The 18,699-nt window shown below is 29.9% G+C and overlaps 3 protein-coding genes across 7 annotated transcripts; 2 read left to right on the top strand and 1 right to left on the bottom strand.

The window, feature by feature from the left end:
- Positions 1 to 2,247: 2,247 nt before the first annotated feature.
- On the top strand, positions 2,248 to 4,987 carry LOC108564799 (transmembrane and TPR repeat-containing protein 4-like). Its single transcript, XM_017923938.1, has 9 exons — positions 2,248 to 2,355; positions 2,414 to 2,640; positions 2,693 to 3,263; positions 3,324 to 3,526; positions 3,581 to 3,758; positions 3,826 to 4,142; positions 4,202 to 4,343; positions 4,397 to 4,694; positions 4,753 to 4,987. Exons 1-9 carry the CDS (start codon positions 2,353 to 2,355, stop codon positions 4,887 to 4,889), a joined length of 2,076 nt encoding a protein of 691 aa, XP_017779427.1. The 5' UTR covers positions 2,248 to 2,352; the 3' UTR covers positions 4,890 to 4,987.
- A 224-nt stretch (positions 4,988 to 5,211) lies between these two features.
- LOC108564800 (cAMP-dependent protein kinase inhibitor beta-like) lies at positions 5,212 to 6,794 on the bottom strand. 2 transcript variants are annotated; one of them, XM_017923939.1, is made up of 3 exons: positions 6,587 to 6,794; positions 6,404 to 6,503; positions 5,212 to 5,985 (listed from the first exon to the last, which is right to left on the bottom strand). In XM_017923939.1, the coding sequence occupies exons 1-3, from the start codon at positions 6,587 to 6,589 to the stop codon at positions 5,702 to 5,704; spliced, it is 387 nt and encodes a 128-aa protein (XP_017779428.1). In that variant the 5' UTR covers positions 6,590 to 6,794; the 3' UTR covers positions 5,212 to 5,701. The 2 variants fall into 2 exon arrangements, with proteins under 2 accessions (XP_017779428.1, XP_017779429.1); XM_017923940.1 differs by having other exon boundaries at positions 5,220 to 5,985; positions 6,404 to 6,531.
- Positions 6,795 to 7,500: 706 nt separating this feature from the next.
- On the top strand, positions 7,501 to 18,409 carry LOC108564791 (inter-alpha-trypsin inhibitor heavy chain H3-like). 4 transcript variants are annotated; one of them, XM_017923921.1, is made up of 14 exons: positions 7,501 to 7,635; positions 13,256 to 13,346; positions 14,862 to 14,995; positions 15,051 to 15,293; positions 15,348 to 16,112; positions 16,167 to 16,409; positions 16,466 to 16,854; positions 16,915 to 17,108; positions 17,163 to 17,198; positions 17,417 to 17,452; positions 17,574 to 17,627; positions 17,765 to 18,085; positions 18,138 to 18,303; positions 18,364 to 18,409. In XM_017923921.1, exons 3-14 carry the CDS (start codon positions 14,867 to 14,869, stop codon positions 18,395 to 18,397), a joined length of 2,610 nt encoding a protein of 869 aa, XP_017779410.1. In that variant the 5' UTR covers positions 7,501 to 7,635; positions 13,256 to 13,346; positions 14,862 to 14,866; the 3' UTR covers positions 18,398 to 18,409. The 4 variants fall into 4 exon arrangements, with proteins under 4 accessions (XP_017779410.1, XP_017779412.1, XP_017779413.1 ...); XM_017923923.1 differs by lacking the exon at positions 17,417 to 17,452; XM_017923924.1 differs by lacking the exon at positions 17,574 to 17,627 and having other exon boundaries at positions 7,502 to 7,635.
- Positions 18,410 to 18,699: the final 290 nt, after the last annotated feature.

Raw genomic sequence — 18,699 nt, forward strand, 5'->3', positions numbered from 1 at the left:
GTCGGAGAAGAAAGGGCTAGATTTGGGAGAGGGAAGGCAGCATCCAACAATGCATTTTGGGGGGAGGAGTGATATCGCGTGTTTATGTTTTGACGAATTATGCAAAACATTATTTGTATTTGCGTAAGCGAAAATTCGGTTCGGATTTTGCGGAAATCTACAGCGATATCCGAGAATAGCTTTAAAAACTGATATCGAGCATAGTTCATGCATTTTTTTTGCATCAATATGGATGTTCCGAGAATTTAACGTTTGAAAAAGCTGCTAAAAATTTTTAAAAACATTTCTGAATAGAAATTGTAGACATTTTTTAACAAGGTTTCGTGCACGGAATGTATTTTATTGGCTGCTTTAACTTATAGCTATAGTTTATAGCATTTTGTCACGTTATTTTAGGGGAGTTCTGTCTTTATATACCGAAATGTTTTAGATTGTTAATTAATTGTATTTAAGTCAACTGTGTATTTGTTTGCTACATATACGATTTATTATACTAGTTATTTCCAGAAATATTGCGAATTAAGGCAATTTTATGTTTAGGTACACAACTTGGTGGAATAGTATATAGATAAGTTATTTTCAACTTTTTTTCAAAGAAATAAAAAAAAAATCATGGTTTTATGTGTATCTATTTAATATTCTAAATAGATATATTTTATGTTTAAATTATTGTACAAACTTATTTAATCACATTGCAATAAGATATTTTAAATACCATAATTATTAGTATATATTTCATCACCTTAGAAAATTTTAAAATTATATAGGATGAATCCAAATTTTGTAGACTTCGTCATACAAGTGATAAAAATGAAAGAAATATACATTTTCTTATAATCATTTGTTACCGTAATTTCAAAAATCATTTATATTGAATAATAATTTGTATTGATAGCAAATAATAAATTATGAAGACTTAAGAGAATTTCGATATACTTTTTTCATATAAATAAATGTAAGAGATTTGAGCCAGTAGCGAATTAATTTAAAACAACCATGCAGATTCCCGAGGGAACGGATAATCATCAATTTATGAATCAAATCCAATCAAAATTCCCATTCAATATTAATAATTAACTTTAGAAGTAAAATCAGTCTTTTAGAATTAGTCTCAGTTGAAATTTTAAACGAGAAATATTTGAATTTAATTATATTCCTAACTACTGACAACGCCAGAAAACATTTCAAAATGACCATATTTTCCTCCCTTGGTCACGACAGTAGTTAAACTAGAAACTTGCTCCAATTGAACAAATAGCCTATATAATGCTAGATAATTAACAAAACATAAATAAACTAACATTTATTATACAAAAATTTACTTCTCTATAAAAAATGAGTGTTTTCTCGAAACCATATTCCGTTTTATCTGAACTCTAAAGCAAAATTTTATTGGTCTTGAAGTTGAACCTTTGATACTAACGTACTTCAATCCCCACATAGTTATTTTGTCTGCCCTTTTCTTTGTTCTGTTCCCGCTTTGACCCTTGACCAAAGACTGACCTCGTTCAAATATAACTGGTTCTTCCAGGTCATGTAATGTTGCAGCCACCCGTGAAGATCATGTCCACAATGATTTGCTTCATGATTTGAAAAAAAATATTTGTGTAGCTTTAAAATTACGTAGAATATAATTTTACGTTTAAAACTGCATTGTGTATATTATGCGCAGTTAACGAACAAGTGAATTGAAATTTACTTTGTACAAGTTTAACATAAAGTATAATTATTATTAAAATAAACTTATTTATTTATGTGTTGTCTTATAAGTACAATTTACAATAGGTATATTACTTCATTGTTTTTGTTTAAATATAAATATAAGGAAATATAACACATTATTCAACGGCGATAAGAACTCTTCAATTATTTTCCAGAATATATGTGTTTACTGCAAAATTGTAAATAGAACAATGAATGTCTATTGACAATACACATATTTTCACTTAGATAGAAAACTATTAGACTTCTTTAATAGATTTGAATTTAATGAAGTAGATGTATATAATATTCTGAAACTGAAATATTGATTTAAAATTAATTCATAAATAATAATATGTACAGAAATTAAATGCCAATAATTATTTATTTTGCTATTTTTATCACAAATTGATGATTATCAACCAACAAAATTTATTAAATTAATCATTTAACATTTGTATAGTTTGTAGCCTACATAAAAGAAATACTGACTTGTTGTTATGCAACCGGTGATATCCTCAACACCGGTCAATAACCAAAGTGAACTAAATTTCTTGTTTACTAGTTTTGACAAGTACAATTCACAGTTTTCCCCAATTGTGTTGGTTTGCAGATATGTACTATAGTTAGAAGTATGTTTAATGGCTTGAAATGGTTAGTTTTCACTTTATTTTCTTTTTTATATGAGCAATATCAAATATTTTCTTTGTAGGAGCGAAAACATCAATATTTTGTGGTCACAAGTTTGGTTTTCATCAATTATTTTAACACTTTGTTTGGCACATTTGTGTTCGATGATAGTGAGGCAATAGTTAAAAACAAAGATGTTATGCCTCAAACACCAATCCTCCAATTGTTCCAGAATGATTTCTGGGGCACAAATATTTCGCTAAATTCAAGCCATAAATCCTACAGACCTCTAACAATTATGACATACAGGTAAACATTGCATTTTCAATTCAGGTATTTAGTTTATCATCTGTGATTTTAGGATAAATGTACTGTTATCAAATAATAAGTTGAATGCCTACCAATTCCATACAACGAATATAATCTTATATGCAATACTTTGTCTAATGCTCTTACCAATCTTTAAAACTCTCACTGCTGGCAGCAGAAAAGTTTTATTTGATGTACCTTTTCTGTCAACAATTTTATTTACTGTGCATCCAATTCATACAGAGGTGGTTGCTGGACTAGTTGGAAGAGCTGATATTCTAAGCTCAATTTTATTTTTTACAACCCTCATCTTTTACAAGAGGCTGCTCAAGAACAACTCATTGGCTTTATTCTTAATTATTTCAATATTAGTAACTGCAGCAGTGCTTTGTAAAGAGACTGCAATAACAGTGCTAGGCTTTTGCATAGTATATGATTTTTTCCATACAACTGGCTCAATTAAGGATGTTATAAACAACAAAAGTTTCCTGTACAGATTATTAGGTTTAGTAACGTTGGGAATTCTTATAATGTATTTTCGTTTATCTGTGATGAATTTCCAAGGGCCAATTTTTACGAAAATTGATAACCCTGCAGCATACACCAATGATACATTTTCAAAGGTATATGTATATAAAGAAAAATGGTTTAAATATAATATTAATATATTTTTTATATTATAGATATTCACGTACAATTATATATATTTTCTGAACATACTTCTACTGTTGTGGCCCCAATGGTTGTGTTTTGATTGGGCAATGGGTTGTATCCCACTAATTGAAAGTATTTGTGATATTAGGGTTTTTTTTATTTTCATCCTGTGGATATTTGTCTTCACTGGAATTTATATAGTCTTAAAAAAGGATTCTTATAACAAATACAGGTAATGTCTACAAAAATGGTAGTTAGGAAAAATTTTCAATTTGATTGTTCACAGAGTACCTACAATTATGGGGGCTGCTTTAATAGTTCTACCATTCATACCGGCATCCAATTTATTCGTAAAGGTCGGATTTGTGATTGCAGAAAGGACTTTGTTGTTGCCAAGTGCGGGATTTTGCTTACTTGTTGTTATTGGTTTCACAAAACTGATAGGAGGAATGAAAAACAACAAAGTATATTTTATTAAACAAACTAGATAGACACATTTGAAATCACATATATTTTTACGTTTTGTTTTAGATTGCATACGGAATATTTTATTTGATCTGTGCATTGCTTTCCATGCGGACAGTCCAACGAAACTTCGATTGGTTAAGTGAGGAGAGGTTGTTCAATTCAGCTTTGAACGTTTGCCCTTTAAATGCCAAAGTCCATTATAATGTTGCCAAAGTAGCTGCAGATAGGCACAACAAAATACTGGCGATTACCGAATATGAAAAGGCGATCGAGTTGAACCCTAACTATGAACAGGCTATGAATAATTTGGCTAATCTATTGAGGGAAGATAAGAAATTTGAAGATGCCGAAGTTCTATTACGAAAAGCTGTTAAAGTTAGGTAGCTCTGAATTCAGTAAATGGGTGAAGACGTTTTTAATTATAACAAAAATATTTAAGGCCGAATTTTGCTGCAGCATGGATGAATTTGGGAATAGTGTTGACAAATTTAAATCACACCAAAGAAGCTGAACAATGCTTTTTGAAAGCAATAACGTTCCGACCAAAGTATCCAGATTGTTACTATAATTTAGGAAATTTGGTAAATATCTAGAAGCTTGATGTAATAAGAATATTACAATTTTCGTATTTCAGTATTTAGATTTGAAACGTATGGAGGAAGCTTTGAAAGCGTGGGAGAAGGCAGTATTTTATCGTCCTACTCATACTGCAGCTTGGAGTAATACACTCGTACTTCTCGATAGTTTAAACAAATATGAGAGGGTGTTGAAATTAGGAAGGACTGCTCTAATGCATAATCCAAAGTCTCCGGCGCTACATTTCAGCCTAGCGAATACTTTGGGAAAATTGCAGAAATTTGAAAACGCCGAAAAACATTTTCTCGAGGCTCTTAATTTCAATCCATACAATGCTCTATATTACAGCAATTTAGGTAAAATTCTTTGGAAAAGCATCTATTATCAAAATGTATTAACTGTAATTGATTTAAGGTGTTTTATATCATCGTTGGGGCAAGACTGAGAAAGCGCGTGAAATGTACAAACGAGCTCTGCAAATCGATCCCAAGATGAAAACCACCGAGAATAATCTCAAAAAATTGATGAATGCTCAAAATGATACCATATAAGTATGTCTAGTATTATTGTAATTTATTTCTTATTTATTTGAACTAAAAATTGTAACATTCCACCTGTTTTAAAGCAATAAAGACGGGAATAGAGTAAAGGACATTTTATTTTAGTATACAATGTACGTGTCACATTTAAAATTACAACTTTTAGAATACTTAAAATACTCAAGTTTAAAACACACAAAGCCAACTAAACGAACTAAAACATAACGAAAATAATATCACAATGTATAATCGATGCCAAAAATATTAAACAACTAAACTCGAGGCCATTTATAATATATTATAGTATAAATATTCATCTTAGTACAAAGATAAAATACATAGTAATACTGTGCGGAAGTAGTTAGTACTTAGTTTCTACACATTAAAACTCTAATCCATAAATATATGTTATATACTGCCAATAAATATATTTCATTTTGTTGTTTTTGCATATTCATCAACATTTTTTTTTGTACTAGTTTATGATGATTAGTATACATTAACTCATCATCATAAGACATAATCTCATAGTTCAAGACAAGTTTCTAAAGAGTAAATCCACACAACTTGAGCACTCAAATAATTCATCCATTTAAAAGCCTATGCTTTGAGCATGTTATGCTCCAGATGTGTGTGATCTAAGAAAACACGGAGATACATTCTGTTCCTCAATTGTTATACAATAAAAAAACAAACAATTAAAGCTCCCGACCGGCAAGTCAATGCTTCTTAAGTAAATTATAAAAAATATATTTGTATTGTGTTTCCCTTAAAGAGATTTTGCCACGGCAAGCATCACGTCGACTTTCAACAATACAAACATCTCAACTCGCTGCATTGTTTTGCCCGCCTTGTTTGCTCGGCCCCGCCCCCTCTGGTGTTTTGGGGGCGTTATACGAAGAAGTCGATGCCTCGTCACGTGTCGAAAGGGCCTGTAGACGTGCGGGTAAGTCTGCAGACGTGACAACCGCATGCTCGCTCAAAATATCAGGCAGAGCATTCCTGCGACCTGTACGACCAGAAGTCAAAAATTCTTGACTGTGCGAGTTTACGGGCTCACCCGGTACTACTCCCTGCTGCCTCTCCATCACTGCTAGCATCTTTAATACTACAATCAAAACAAAAACATTTTACTTTTAGCCAAGATATATTGATCAAATTCATTGCTGAACTTCATAACTTATTTAAACCAGTTATGAATCAATATAATGTAGTACATTCAGAAGCAACCTTCAAACTTTATTGGAAAAATATTCCCCCATTTCTAATTTTATCACACAGCTATTTCATCTTATCTAATCTCATTTGCATGAAATATTGAAACATGTGTGTTGCTCTAATTAGTATTTGATAGCACCTCAATAAAGTCATATATTATTAATATTAAAAATTAATAAAAAAGACATGCAGATATAAATAAAAGAGAAAGTGTTAGTTTTTCATGTTGCTCTTTTGATTCCCTTTTTCTTTTCTGGTGCATGCTTGACTAAAGCCTTGACCAAGCCATGCCAGTCATAATAGCATACCTTTTATTCTCTTAAATTTCCTTGATTTGTTTCTCAGACTTTTGGGCTTTGATGTAGGACACAAATTACTGTTTTCTGGCATATTTATATACTTAACTAACTTAAAAACAATTAAGGTATTCAACGTTCTAAATAGAGGACAGATTAAATAATATTGAAATACAACACACACATTTTACCTACCATTCAGAGCAAAGAGGTTGTATTGGGTTGTATGACAACCTCGAATTTACTGTTACTCGTATTCCGTGTAGATCAAACTTGTTTTTTGTATTTTGTAGTATGCGTCACAATCATTGAAATAATCAGAAAAATTACATAAACTTTTTTTAATTGGTTTACTTATTCACGATGTCCACACCGATTTGACGTTTTCAACGTCAATCGTTGAATGGATTAATCCAACTACGACCTCTTTTAGCATAAATATGTAACTAGCAGAAGACTATAGGCAACTCTATATTAATTTATTTAAAAATTCGTCTATTTTGATTGACGACAGTTAATTCAATAGAGAAACACATTCACACACACACATCAACAAATTCATTGATACATTTTGTATTATATGTTTAATGATGATTTTATAATATTTATACATAATCTTGGTAATGATTTTCAATTAATATAAATTATATTATATAATAGGTATTATTTTAAACAATAAATGTAAAGCTTTTATAATTTCTATTATTAATAAATATATTATACAAAAATTTAACAAAACTCCTGATTATTTTAATAATGTTGTTTGTTGTCTCAGCTTAGAATATTTCAAGTACAAATAATATAAATTAAATCTTTTAATCTATCAAGTTTCTTGAGAACCGTATGCAGAATTTAATGATTAAAGAAATATAACAAAATATTTAATTTTATGTAAATATTTTCCCCAAATATAATTAAAAATACTTAAATCCAACATTAATTAAGTGTTTCTTCTGTATAATCGTGTGACAATTTCTATTTTTTAAGTTTAACAACTAAGCCTATCGACCGAGCTATTCAACTGTCGTACATTGTATGCGCATGTGTTTCTACAAGCTGTGCTGCGTAATTTCATAGTTTTCTTTAACACAGTCAAATGTTAAAAGTATAATTTAATCTCGAGGAATTGAATGTTACAAGTTTACAATTTTATTAAATGCATATATTTATTAGCGCTTGTGTCAACAATTATAGATCGGTCACTCCCTGTTGTTAAATGTGGTGTCAGTTTTTATAAATGTTAGGTAATATTTTATTATTCTTAATACATTAAACGGGCAGGCATATTTAGATGTACAATATCATAATAAAATGTGTATAATTAAATACAACAACATTGTTAAATATTTATTGTACAATTGGTTGTATACGTTTGTTATAATAACAACTAATACTTGAAACTATCAGAATTAAAAGATTAATGACAATGATTCTCGATTATTTTTATTTTTTAAACGTTGTTATGCAGAATTTTGCATTTCTGATGATTATATAACGATTCGCAACACTCAATTGGTATGTTCCTTCAATTTAATTACCAGTAGCTTGTGTAGCTGAGAAAACAACAACATTGCATGAAAATTAATTCTTAGAAACCGCGTTAAATATTAAACATTTCTTACAAGAGTTATATTAATTTAAATAAACTTTTTTTTAAGTGTATATAATAAACAAGTGTATATAATCTGACTTGTTTGGAAGCTTACATATTTCTATAATAATAAATAATAATAATTACATAAACATATATACTTAATATTACATATTATCTTTCATGGGTCAAGAGGCCATCAACCTTTTATTTGAATTAAATGAATTTGATTAAAGTCGTGGTATCTTTTGCATGTTTTTTGTCTTCTATATTTCGTTTATTTTTATATTAAATGTCATTCTCTATGTCCAATAACTTCTCAATTAGTTTTAATTTACTTCATTCACGTACATTAACTTGTTTCCAAGCATTATTATAATGGCAGAATAACGATTTTTTTCAAGCTTTGTTGTATTCATTACACAAACCTCTTGGCGACCTCTCTGCTTACTTCCATTCTCTGTGAATTTCTGGATTTAGAATCGACGTATTCATGAATAATATTTTGTTATTGTATATAATTTGTTATTATGCTGTTTCCACTACATTTCGTTTAATTATATTCATATGTTTTTAAGTGATAATACTACAACAATATTGAAACATATTTCGTGTAAGTTTCACATTATCACAAAACAAATAATAATCGGTTCTGCCAATATCACGAAGTGCTTGAAACCTGACTAATCTAAACTAATAACTAAATACGTACAAAAACAAATGGTATAAAAGGAGACATGACTATATAAAGAAAGAAAAAAGACCATTTATGTATAAAATGTACTATTTTTTTCTCAATGCTCAATTCAAATTTAGTTTCTTTTGTAATTTTCAAAACCGGACTGATGTAAATCGCACTATGCGTGGTATTGCTGCAATTAAATGAATTAATTTTTAATGTTTTAGTTTTGTGTTAAAATTGTCCTAACAAACAAGATAATAGTTATATACATTAAAGTTATTTCAATCTTTAAATTCTCTATTTATGCAGTATATTGGGAAACTGTTTTGTAATCGTGTTTTTATCGTTCTCTCTCGACTTCTAGTTCTGTAAATACAGTTACATTAATTAGAAAATCGTGTTTGTGTTAATATCCAGAAATTCCCATGTTTTCAATGCATAAAATATAGTATTTCGAAAGACAATGTTCACGATTTAAATTTAAATATTATCAGTATAATATATTAAATCAATGTTATTTTATTAAACGGTTTAGAAGAACAATGGAATTTACATTTTATTTTCTCATTACTGCGGGGATTATAATTGTATTACAATTACAAATTAAATGCACTGCTTAATCATTACTAATAGGGAAATAAATACATGTACTCTTATGGGAGAAGGTAATTAATACTATTTGTACAATACTTCAACTGTGTATGCGCGTGTTTTCTATATTAATAAGAATGAAATATTGGGAATATTATTAATTCATTGTATATAAGAAACCGAAAGATCTCCAAATGTGGGCTATCGAAATTAGCGCATATATAAATAAAAAATATAAGAAAGTACAGATATCCCCCGACTTACGAACTAGTTCCGTTCCAAAGGGTTGTTCGTAAGTCTTGTTCATTGTACCCTTAAACAAGTACTGAATGATGTAAGTCGAATTTGTTCGTAAGTCGGGGGAAGTTTAAAAATTTCAAAATATACATATCTTACCATACTTTATCATGGTTTTTACTTTTATGTATGTTAAATTCCGTATTACTGACTGCATAAATTTGAAAAAATATTATATTTTATTAAAGAAATGATACATTTTTGTTTGGACAGTTTACTTTTTTTTATCACTATATATCTCCTTGTAACAAGTTACAGCTTTTAGAATTTTAGAATCGCTTGGATATCTATACAAGTGTTCACTTTCAATGTGCACTTGTAATCAGTCTGGTTGTTTAGGTACCTTAGTATCTATGAAGGCGCCAGTACTCTTAAAAAATACGATATTAAAGAAAACTTTAAAAGTTTCCATTTGAAAGGCGCCATTCAGGTAAAAACTACCTGACATGTCACTAAATTTGTCATATTTTAGGGTCGTCCATTCTTATATTTTATTATTATTTATTTCCTGACAAAACTTTGTTTAAATTAAATATTTATAGTAATATACTAAAACCCTTTATCTACTATATATTGTATATCTTTTATATATTTTTATATATTGTGAACTACATTTCATTTCCAAACTTTGTAAATATAAATAACACAATATTATCATCAAAAATGAAAAACTAAATCAGAATTATGAATAACTTGAACATTTTTATTTCAAGTTTTTAAAAATTTATTCTTGTGCGTTAAATTTTGTAACAGTCCTTTATTTAAAGTCCTATTTTATACTCGGGAGACCAAGTTGTAATATATTTTCTTTTTATTCACCTCGAACAGAATTTGAGCATACATGGCAAATTCTTTGTTTTTTTTTCTACATTCAGTAGATGGAATATTTACTGATGAATGCCTTTCAATGAAATTTACTGCATGGTTTCCATACTCTGTTTTCTTCTGCAGAGTTAAATGTTTTTGTAAAATTTGTCTCATGACATTTCTAATAATACTTTTCAATGCGGTAATAATTATTTTTTTTTAAGAAAATTGCAGGTAGATAGAACTAAATAAAATATTACTACTGCATCTACATTCGAAAATAATATGTGGATAAAATAAATGCAGTCAATTAATCTAGGTAAAATAAATAGCTCGATTAACCCATAAAACACGTTAGAAAAGATGAGAAAATATTCATAAAATATTTGTGCATGTGCATACTGTAATCATAATTAAGTTTTTTACAATAATATCAAATCGCTTATTGATGACAGTCGTACATCACAAATGATTAGTTTCGTCGCTAATTTATATAAAATACCCACTATTAAGTATTACATTGTTATGTTTCTGGTGAAAAACCAGATTATACATCGCGTTCTCTCAAATAATATATAATAACTAAGCTAATAAGGTTTTTCCAATGATTTATATACTTATCATTAATGTCTTTTTCTAATATTACAAAGAAACAAGAAATCCTAATATAGAATGCATTATTATAATTGTAAGTTTTGCAGCAATTTAATTCATTTTTTTTATATTATTGTATTGAGTTTATATTATTATGTTGATTAATTGTTGCATAATTGTAAGTTAGGGTCTATATCGCAAGCCCGATAACCAAAAGTCCGTCTATTGAAATCCCGACGTTCGAAATCCCGACTATATCAAAATCTCGACAACCATAATATTGACTGTATCAGAATCTCGACAAACATAATCCCGACTATATCGAAAATTTTTACTATAACATTTTTTAATTATTTGGGAGCGTAATCTACCATGTGCTACACTTTTATTAATAATAATAATAATTTATTGGCCAAACATCAATACATAAGAAAGAAAGTACATTCTATACATAAATAAATTCTAACATAAAATAAAAACAAATATATTAATAGGCTGGCCAAAAGGCGAGGTCTTTCCGCCCGGGAACATAAATTTAATTATGGAATAATACAATATTGAAATAATAATAATATACAAATGAACAACAGAAGAATGAGGGAAAAAAAAGCAGCGAAGTAGGAACAAGTGTGTATCAATCGAGGGACAATAGGTATTGGAATAGGGATAATGTGGGATATTTAAATTTTGGAAGAATATTTGGGTTTCGAGGGACACAGAATTTATAGAGGCTCCCAAAATTTAAATATGTTGGACTTTTTGGATTTGAGTTGTTTGGAATGGGCATTGAGATTGAGTTAAGCATCAATAAAGATTCCAAGATATTTAACAAGTGGTGAAGGAAAATGGAATGATTATTTAACGTAACATGGGGAAACGAAGGGGATATGCGATGGTAGGGAATAAGGAGTTTGGTCTTGGATGGGTTAATTTTGAAGCGCCATTTTTTAAAACATAAAATGATCAAGGATATGAGGTTTTGAAGGCCAATAATAGAGGATTGAAGGGAACAGGCTTGGGAAATCAATGCAGTATCATCTGCGTATTGGAGGACATAGAGGTTGGGATCAAAGATATTAAGACAACACAACAAAAAAGGATATATAACAGAGGAGTCAGAGGGGAGCCTTGCGGAACACCCTGAAGCGGGGGAAAGGGAAGTGGAGGAGTTGCGGATCTTAACTTTAAGGGAACGATTATTTAGGAGGTTTTTGATGATGCTGATGAGGTAAGGTTGGAGATTTAGAAGGACTTTTATTATTAATAACAATAAATTATTATTAATTTACTTGATTTTGTTGAATTATTCATAATAAACCTTAACATTATGAATTAATCGCAAATACAATTAGATTATAAATTGTTATTATTTATTATTAATAACAATTTAAAAGTCACTACGCTCCGGAATAATTTAAAAATGTTATTTGATACAGTCGGGATTATGGTTGTCGGGATTTTAATATAGTTGGGATTTTGATACAGTTGTGATTTCAAACTTGGGGATTTCGATACAGTCGGCATTTCAAACGTCGGGATTTCGAACGTCGGGAATTTGATTGACGATATTTCGGTTGTCGGGCTTGCGATTGCCACCGCTGTATCATTTTTTTAAAAATTAAAATAACGTGTTAGGAAATGTAAATGACTATGAAAGTTAACTCTTAAAATTGAATTAAATGTATTTGAGCAGAGAAAGTGCGATAAATAATATGAAGGAGCATTTTTTTTAATATAGATTAGTCATTTTTATTAACAATATTGTACTTAAGATGTACAAAAATAAAAAGTTGAATTTTCGTTATTTTTATTTAAGAAAGATATTGATGTTTCTGTTTTGAAATAAATAATATTTAAATGTTAGTCATAGAATAATTGTTTTACTCATTACTTTACATAAAAATATTAAAAAAAAAATACAAAACAACGTCAATAAATTCAAGTTCAGTGGCTTCCAATAATTCCCCTAATGAGAAGAAGGAAAAAAATCTTTTCCCCAGTGAATTATAGGTTTTTCCGCATGACATAAATTACTTCATACGATAATATGATGTGCAACATGTTACGATTTTTAATTAAATGCATTAAATCTCTTTCATTCAAATATCCATCTTTGAGCTCGTACTGTTGTTTTGCATCAAAACGATATTTAAATAAAACTTATCTGAAATGAACTTATAAGTTTCTTTTTTTGTGATCATTAGTGAAGCGAATACCCAGAAAACCGATACTGGGATTACCCAAAAGCCAGAGTAGTAGGAGTAGAGGGATAAGGCCACAGCAAGTAACTTCTTTTCGTCAGTTTCAGAGCTGCAGCAAAGCGGACAAGAATCATCAGTTGCCGTGGAGAAGTGGTCAACAAACGAGCATAGTAAAAACATAATAAACAAACCGTAAGTGTGCATGGTTGACAATATTAACTATTTTTTTGTATATATATAACAGTTTGCATCACATGTCTACTTTACGTTCAATCATTTTCATTATAAATTGTATTCAATTGAGATTCTAATTTAAAAATGAAAATTACCATTTGTATTTATGATTCGAATTTATATTGCGGCGAATCTTGTTTATGTTTTGTGTTTGTTCATAAAGTCGCTAGACAATTATCTTCGCTTTTAACCTTCACCTCACCTCTGCAGATAAGTGCTATTTTAATTACCCAATCTCTTGCCCAAAGTGCTCTTCAAATTATATCATCTGTTGTATGGATAATTTAATATTATATCATATATAATACTGTTAATATTTTGTTTATAGACACACAAAAATATATAAAAATATGAACAAGTCAGCGTTTCAGACTTCTTAGATATTTAATTATAATTACAAAGTTATTTATTTTTAACCAAAGTTTTTCGATCTCTCACAGAAATAGTTTTGTTTGATTCATTAATATATTCAGAAAGTTTTACAATTATAGATTTCATTGGACAAAAGACTTGAAAGTGCATCTTAAAATGTTCATAAATATTTGTATATAAAATATATCTCAAGGTGATCTACCACTGGAAATTAGCTTTTATGCATTTGTTATTTATTGATAATACTGCTAATATTAATATAATTATTTTGATTAATATATATTTCTTGCATAAAATTATATGTGTTTATAATTGTATTTTTTTTACATTACTTATTTGAATAGTTGTTAGGATAATTTATTATTATGAGGTCATTAGCTTCAAGCGGTTTTACATTTCTATTACGTTGCAAATTTATTATTTATGTTTCAGTACATAAACAAACCTTTGCAATTTAAGGATATTTCACATTTATTTAATTATATTTTTATTTAATTTTATTCATTGTTACTTGCTAATTAATTTACGAAGCATTTTACACAGACGTACAGTTTCTGATAAAAAAAAATTGATTAAAAATGTTAGTTACAAAACCTTACTTTTTTTCTGAGCCAATGAAACCAGTTTGTGTATAAAACAAACGTCTGAAAAGGCGTGCTTTTGTATTGCATATAGGATGAAGCAGGACAAAACCAGTTTACGAATAAAACTTATTATCTCTTATACAGTCTGCTAGAAATCAATGTAAATAAGCATAACTGTAATTAATTTTAAATTTAATTCTTAACAATTATTACTATTAATTTATTATTTTTTAAAGCAATTTATAGAAATTATATTATAATTATGTAAGGTCCAAAAAAATCAATTACGTTTATATGCGTGCATATATTGTTTACATTTGTTCGCGTTACCTAGACAACATTATAATAATCTATACTGCTTATATAATATTGTATGCTCTTTAAGTACTCCTAGAACATGTTAACAATAGATTATACAATTAACGTTACGTTCATTATTTGCACTTCTTGGATAATTATATAGAACACGTTATACAGCCACAAAATAATCACATTTAAAATTATTGTGTTATTTCAGAAAATATGGTTTGCACCGTATTTAAGATATTCGCCCTTGCGGCATTGACGGCTTCTTGCATTGTTGCTATTCCTGTGGATAAAGATATGGTGGTTGTAACTGATGTTCCTAATGTCACATTTCCTACTAAAGAGGTAAGCTATATAATCATTGTAAACAGAGAACGGTTAAATATTTATTTTTTTTCAGGGTAATACTAATCAGCGACCACAGATATCAGAAATGAACATCAAAACGAATGTAACGAATCGGTTTGCGCAAACAACGGTTACTAGTAAAGTGAAGAATCATGCGACTAAATCACAAGAAGCCGTATTCTTCGTCGTTCTTCCTGATCAAGCTTTTATCTCCGCCTTTATTATGGAAATCGATGGGAAAAATTATACAGCTTATGTTCAAGAAAAGGAAAAGGCTAAGAAGACCTATGAAGATGTAGAGTAGAATGATTGCATAAAGTCTTCACTTATTTAAAGTACTTTTTTTTAGGCGGTAAGCAGTGGAATCGGAGCAGCTCATGTTGCAGTCAGCGCGAGAGATTCAAATAAATTTACAGTGAATGTTAACATTGAACCGGAAAGCAAAGCAGTATTCTATTTAACATACGAGGAATTGCTTGAAAGAAAGAAAGGCTTTTACGAATTGGTGATCAACATCCACCCAGGGCAATTGGTGAAAGATTTGAATGTCGAAGTCGATATCGACGAATCGCGTGCGTTGAGTTTCGTCAAGGCCCCGCAAATCCGCTCTGGAAACGAGATTCTGAAAGAGAACGATGAATTGGATCCCAGAGCTCAGATCGATACTCCAAAACCCGAGCAAGCAGTTATTAAATTCAAACCGGATTACGAAAAGCAAAAGCGCATTGCTCATGGTTTAGGAACTAAAGAAGATGAAGGACTTTCTGGACAGTTTATCGTGCAGTACGATGTCGAGCGTGATCAGGAAGGAGGAGAAATATTGGTGAAAGATGGATATTTCGTTCATTTCTTTGCACCACCAAATCTAAAACCTTTAGTAAAACACGTCGTATTTGTTTTGGATACTAGTGGAAGTATGTACGGTAGGAGAATCGAACAGCTTAAGGAAGCAATGAAAAATATTCTCGGTGATCTCAATCCAGAAGATTATTTCAATTTGGTAGAGTTTAATAGTAATGTAAAAGTGTGGAATTTGGACGCTCCGGAGGAAAGCACCACTTTCCCAAATGACGATAACTTGTGGGGACACCCTGAAAAAGTCCACGAAATTAAAGTGAGTAAATATTAATCAAATATTAATTCAGATAGGTAATTGGTTCTCGTTTAGGATGTCTCTTTCCCGCCAGCTTATCCAGTTAAAAACACCACTATAAATAAGGCAAACAAAGCCGTAATGGAAATGCACGCAACTGGAGGTACTAACATTTACGAGGCAATCAGAGTCGGTATCCATTTAATCAAATTGAGGCAGAAGCGTGTTGGCAATAATAATATTCAACCATTGATTATCTTCTTAACTGACGGAGAAGCAACGGTTGGAAAAGTTAGCGAAAATGAAATTATTGCTGGTGTAAGTTAAATCGCAAAATCATACAAGACAAACCTACATTGCTAATTGTATTTCAGGTATCTGACGAAAATAGCATCAAAATCCCCATTGTCAGTCTCTCGTTTGGTGATTCAGCGGATCGTAAGATGCTGAAAAAACTCTCTCAAAAGAACTTCGGATTCGAACGCACAATCTACGAAGATTCTGATTCGGATCTTCAGTTGCAGAACTTCTATAAAGAGATTTCATCTCCCCTGTTGAATAACATCAAGTTTACATACACGCCCGATACAGTTAGCCTTACAAGAACAGATTTTCCTATTCTTTATCAAGGAGGGGAATTAGTAGTTTCCGGTAGAATTCCAGAAAATGTCAATGTAGACAAACCAATTGTGAGCTGCTTTGGCATCTTAGGTCCAGTCCTATACCGGCCTAAAGTTAAGAAAAGCGTTGGCCAATTAGAAAGGTACTGTTTGTGTTGTATTATAGAAATGTCTTTAATCTGTTAATATTTGGTAATTTCTAGATTGTGGGCTTATATGACTGTGAAAAAACTGTTAGGAGAAAAAGAAACATCAACTAATGCTACTGAAATTGAAAAGAAAGCTCTCGATTTAGCTTTGAAATATTCGTTTGTAACTCCAGTAACGTCGATGGTGGTTGTTAAACCCAATAGCACAAAATCCGTGGATACCGAAGAAGCTTCCTCAAGTCCAGATTGTACGTTATTTATTTTATTTTTCTTTATAAATTATTCTAATTATTCAATTTTAGATGCACCAGGTGCACCTCTCAACGTCGGATTCGGTGGTAAGTATTTATTTGGAAAGACTTTGTTCAATTCTATCTTTAATAATGAAACCTTCAGTTTTTGTATATATATATATAAATAGTATCATAAAAACATTTTAAAGAACAATAATAAACAAAATTTATTGTGTAGCTAGCTACAAAGGGCTATTGACCGCAGTCTTTCCGACTATTTAAAGAATATTAAACAAAAATATATTTTCAATCCTGATTCGCAGGTCACAGAAACCCAGTCAGATTATCTACAAAATCAGGTTTATTATTATCCATTTATAATGTTACTAAAAATATTAGATGTTTTGAGTATAAAATCAAGTTCTATAAAATGCATGCACTAGCATAAACTTTTGTATATAATAACTCATATATTTATAGGTTCTTTTAAGAAAAATATCGGTTATAGGAAATTCAATACTAGGACACGACCAGGTTATTTATGTTTACAATGCATGATTTAATTTATTATTCAGGCATGAAATAATATAAAATAATATCAATTTTAGAAAATTATAATATTTTAGTATCAACTATAAATTGTTGTGATAATATAATATTCTTCTTTTTAGGAATTGCCCTGTCTAGACCATTTTTGTCAGCTCCTGCACCGCAATATCCATTATTGACTTCTACTCTTGCACAGCAATATCCGTTGGCTACTGTACTTCCTGGTAGCACATACCAACCTTCTTATGATAGGGTTGCCACAGGGTTTGCGATGGTCCCTAACCATGTGTTTGAACTGGACAGTGATGAAGGTGTCATAAATCATACCGAAGCCTTTTCAACGACAACAATGAAACCTTTCGTTGTTCCTGCCGAAATCAAAACAAAACTACCTTGGATGGAAACTAAATTTAACGTAGATGGAACCTTAACGTTCTTCAAAGGTAATATCGTAATTTCTTAAATCAATGTGCTGATCAACATTTATACATTTAGGTCACTATACGCTGGGTTTGAATGAAACATCACCTGCTGGACTTGATTGCACAGATCCACAGAGCGAGGAAGGTTTCTGCATGTTAGTTAAGGATTGCGAAATTCTTCTACCAAAATTGATCGACGAGCAATCCTTCAAAGACTATTTCTGCTCCATCGAAAACAAGTAAATTTGAAATTACCAATAGCAGAAAATACGTCTATTTAATAAATGAATTTGTTACAGATTTGCCGGAGTTTGCTGCCCGAAAAAGAAATGAAACTTAAAGCGGTAAAATAATTTTTGAATTAACAAAAACATGTAATTTATTTTATGATATTATATCTTTTTCTTAGCTCAAATTTATTTTAGAAATTGTCTTATGTATTCATGTTAAATGTAATTTTCCATTTATAAGTAAAAAAAAAATATAGTTTTATCAATTAGATTTTGTGGTACTTTATTTCTTGATATTATGATTTTTTTCGATTATAGTGCAATTATCAAATTAAGTAATTGATATTTTATAAGCTTTGAATCATATAAAATGTAAATTATATGATTTTATGTAATTTTTATATA

This window comes from Nicrophorus vespilloides, unplaced genomic scaffold (genome assembly GCF_001412225.1).
Source record: "Nicrophorus vespilloides isolate i.1.1-1 unplaced genomic scaffold, Nicve_v1.0, whole genome shotgun sequence".
Lineage (NCBI taxonomy): Eukaryota > Metazoa > Arthropoda > Insecta > Coleoptera > Silphidae > Nicrophorus > Nicrophorus vespilloides.

Excerpts from the sequence above, each read along its gene's own strand:
- LOC108564799 (XM_017923938.1), top strand. Across the intron at positions 3,264-3,323 it reads CCAATGATACATTTTCAAAG|ATATTCACGTACAATTATAT; the intron begins GTATATGTATAT and ends TTTATATTATAG. Across the intron at positions 3,527-3,580 it reads GATTCTTATAACAAATACAG|AGTACCTACAATTATGGGGG; the intron begins GTAATGTCTACA and ends GATTGTTCACAG.
- LOC108564800 (XM_017923939.1), bottom strand. Across the intron at positions 5,986-6,403 it reads GAAATTTAAGAGAATAAAAG|TATTAAAGATGCTAGCAGTG; the intron begins GTATGCTATTAT and ends TTTTGATTGTAG.
- LOC108564791 (XM_017923921.1), top strand. The coding sequence starts at position 14,867 with ATGGTTTGCACCGTATTTAAGATATTCGCCCTTGCGGCATTGACGGCT. Across the intron at positions 16,113-16,166 it reads AAAAAGTCCACGAAATTAAA|GATGTCTCTTTCCCGCCAGC; the intron begins GTGAGTAAATAT and ends GTTCTCGTTTAG. Across the intron at positions 17,628-17,764 it reads CAATACTAGGACACGACCAG|GAATTGCCCTGTCTAGACCA; the intron begins GTTATTTATGTT and ends TCTTCTTTTTAG.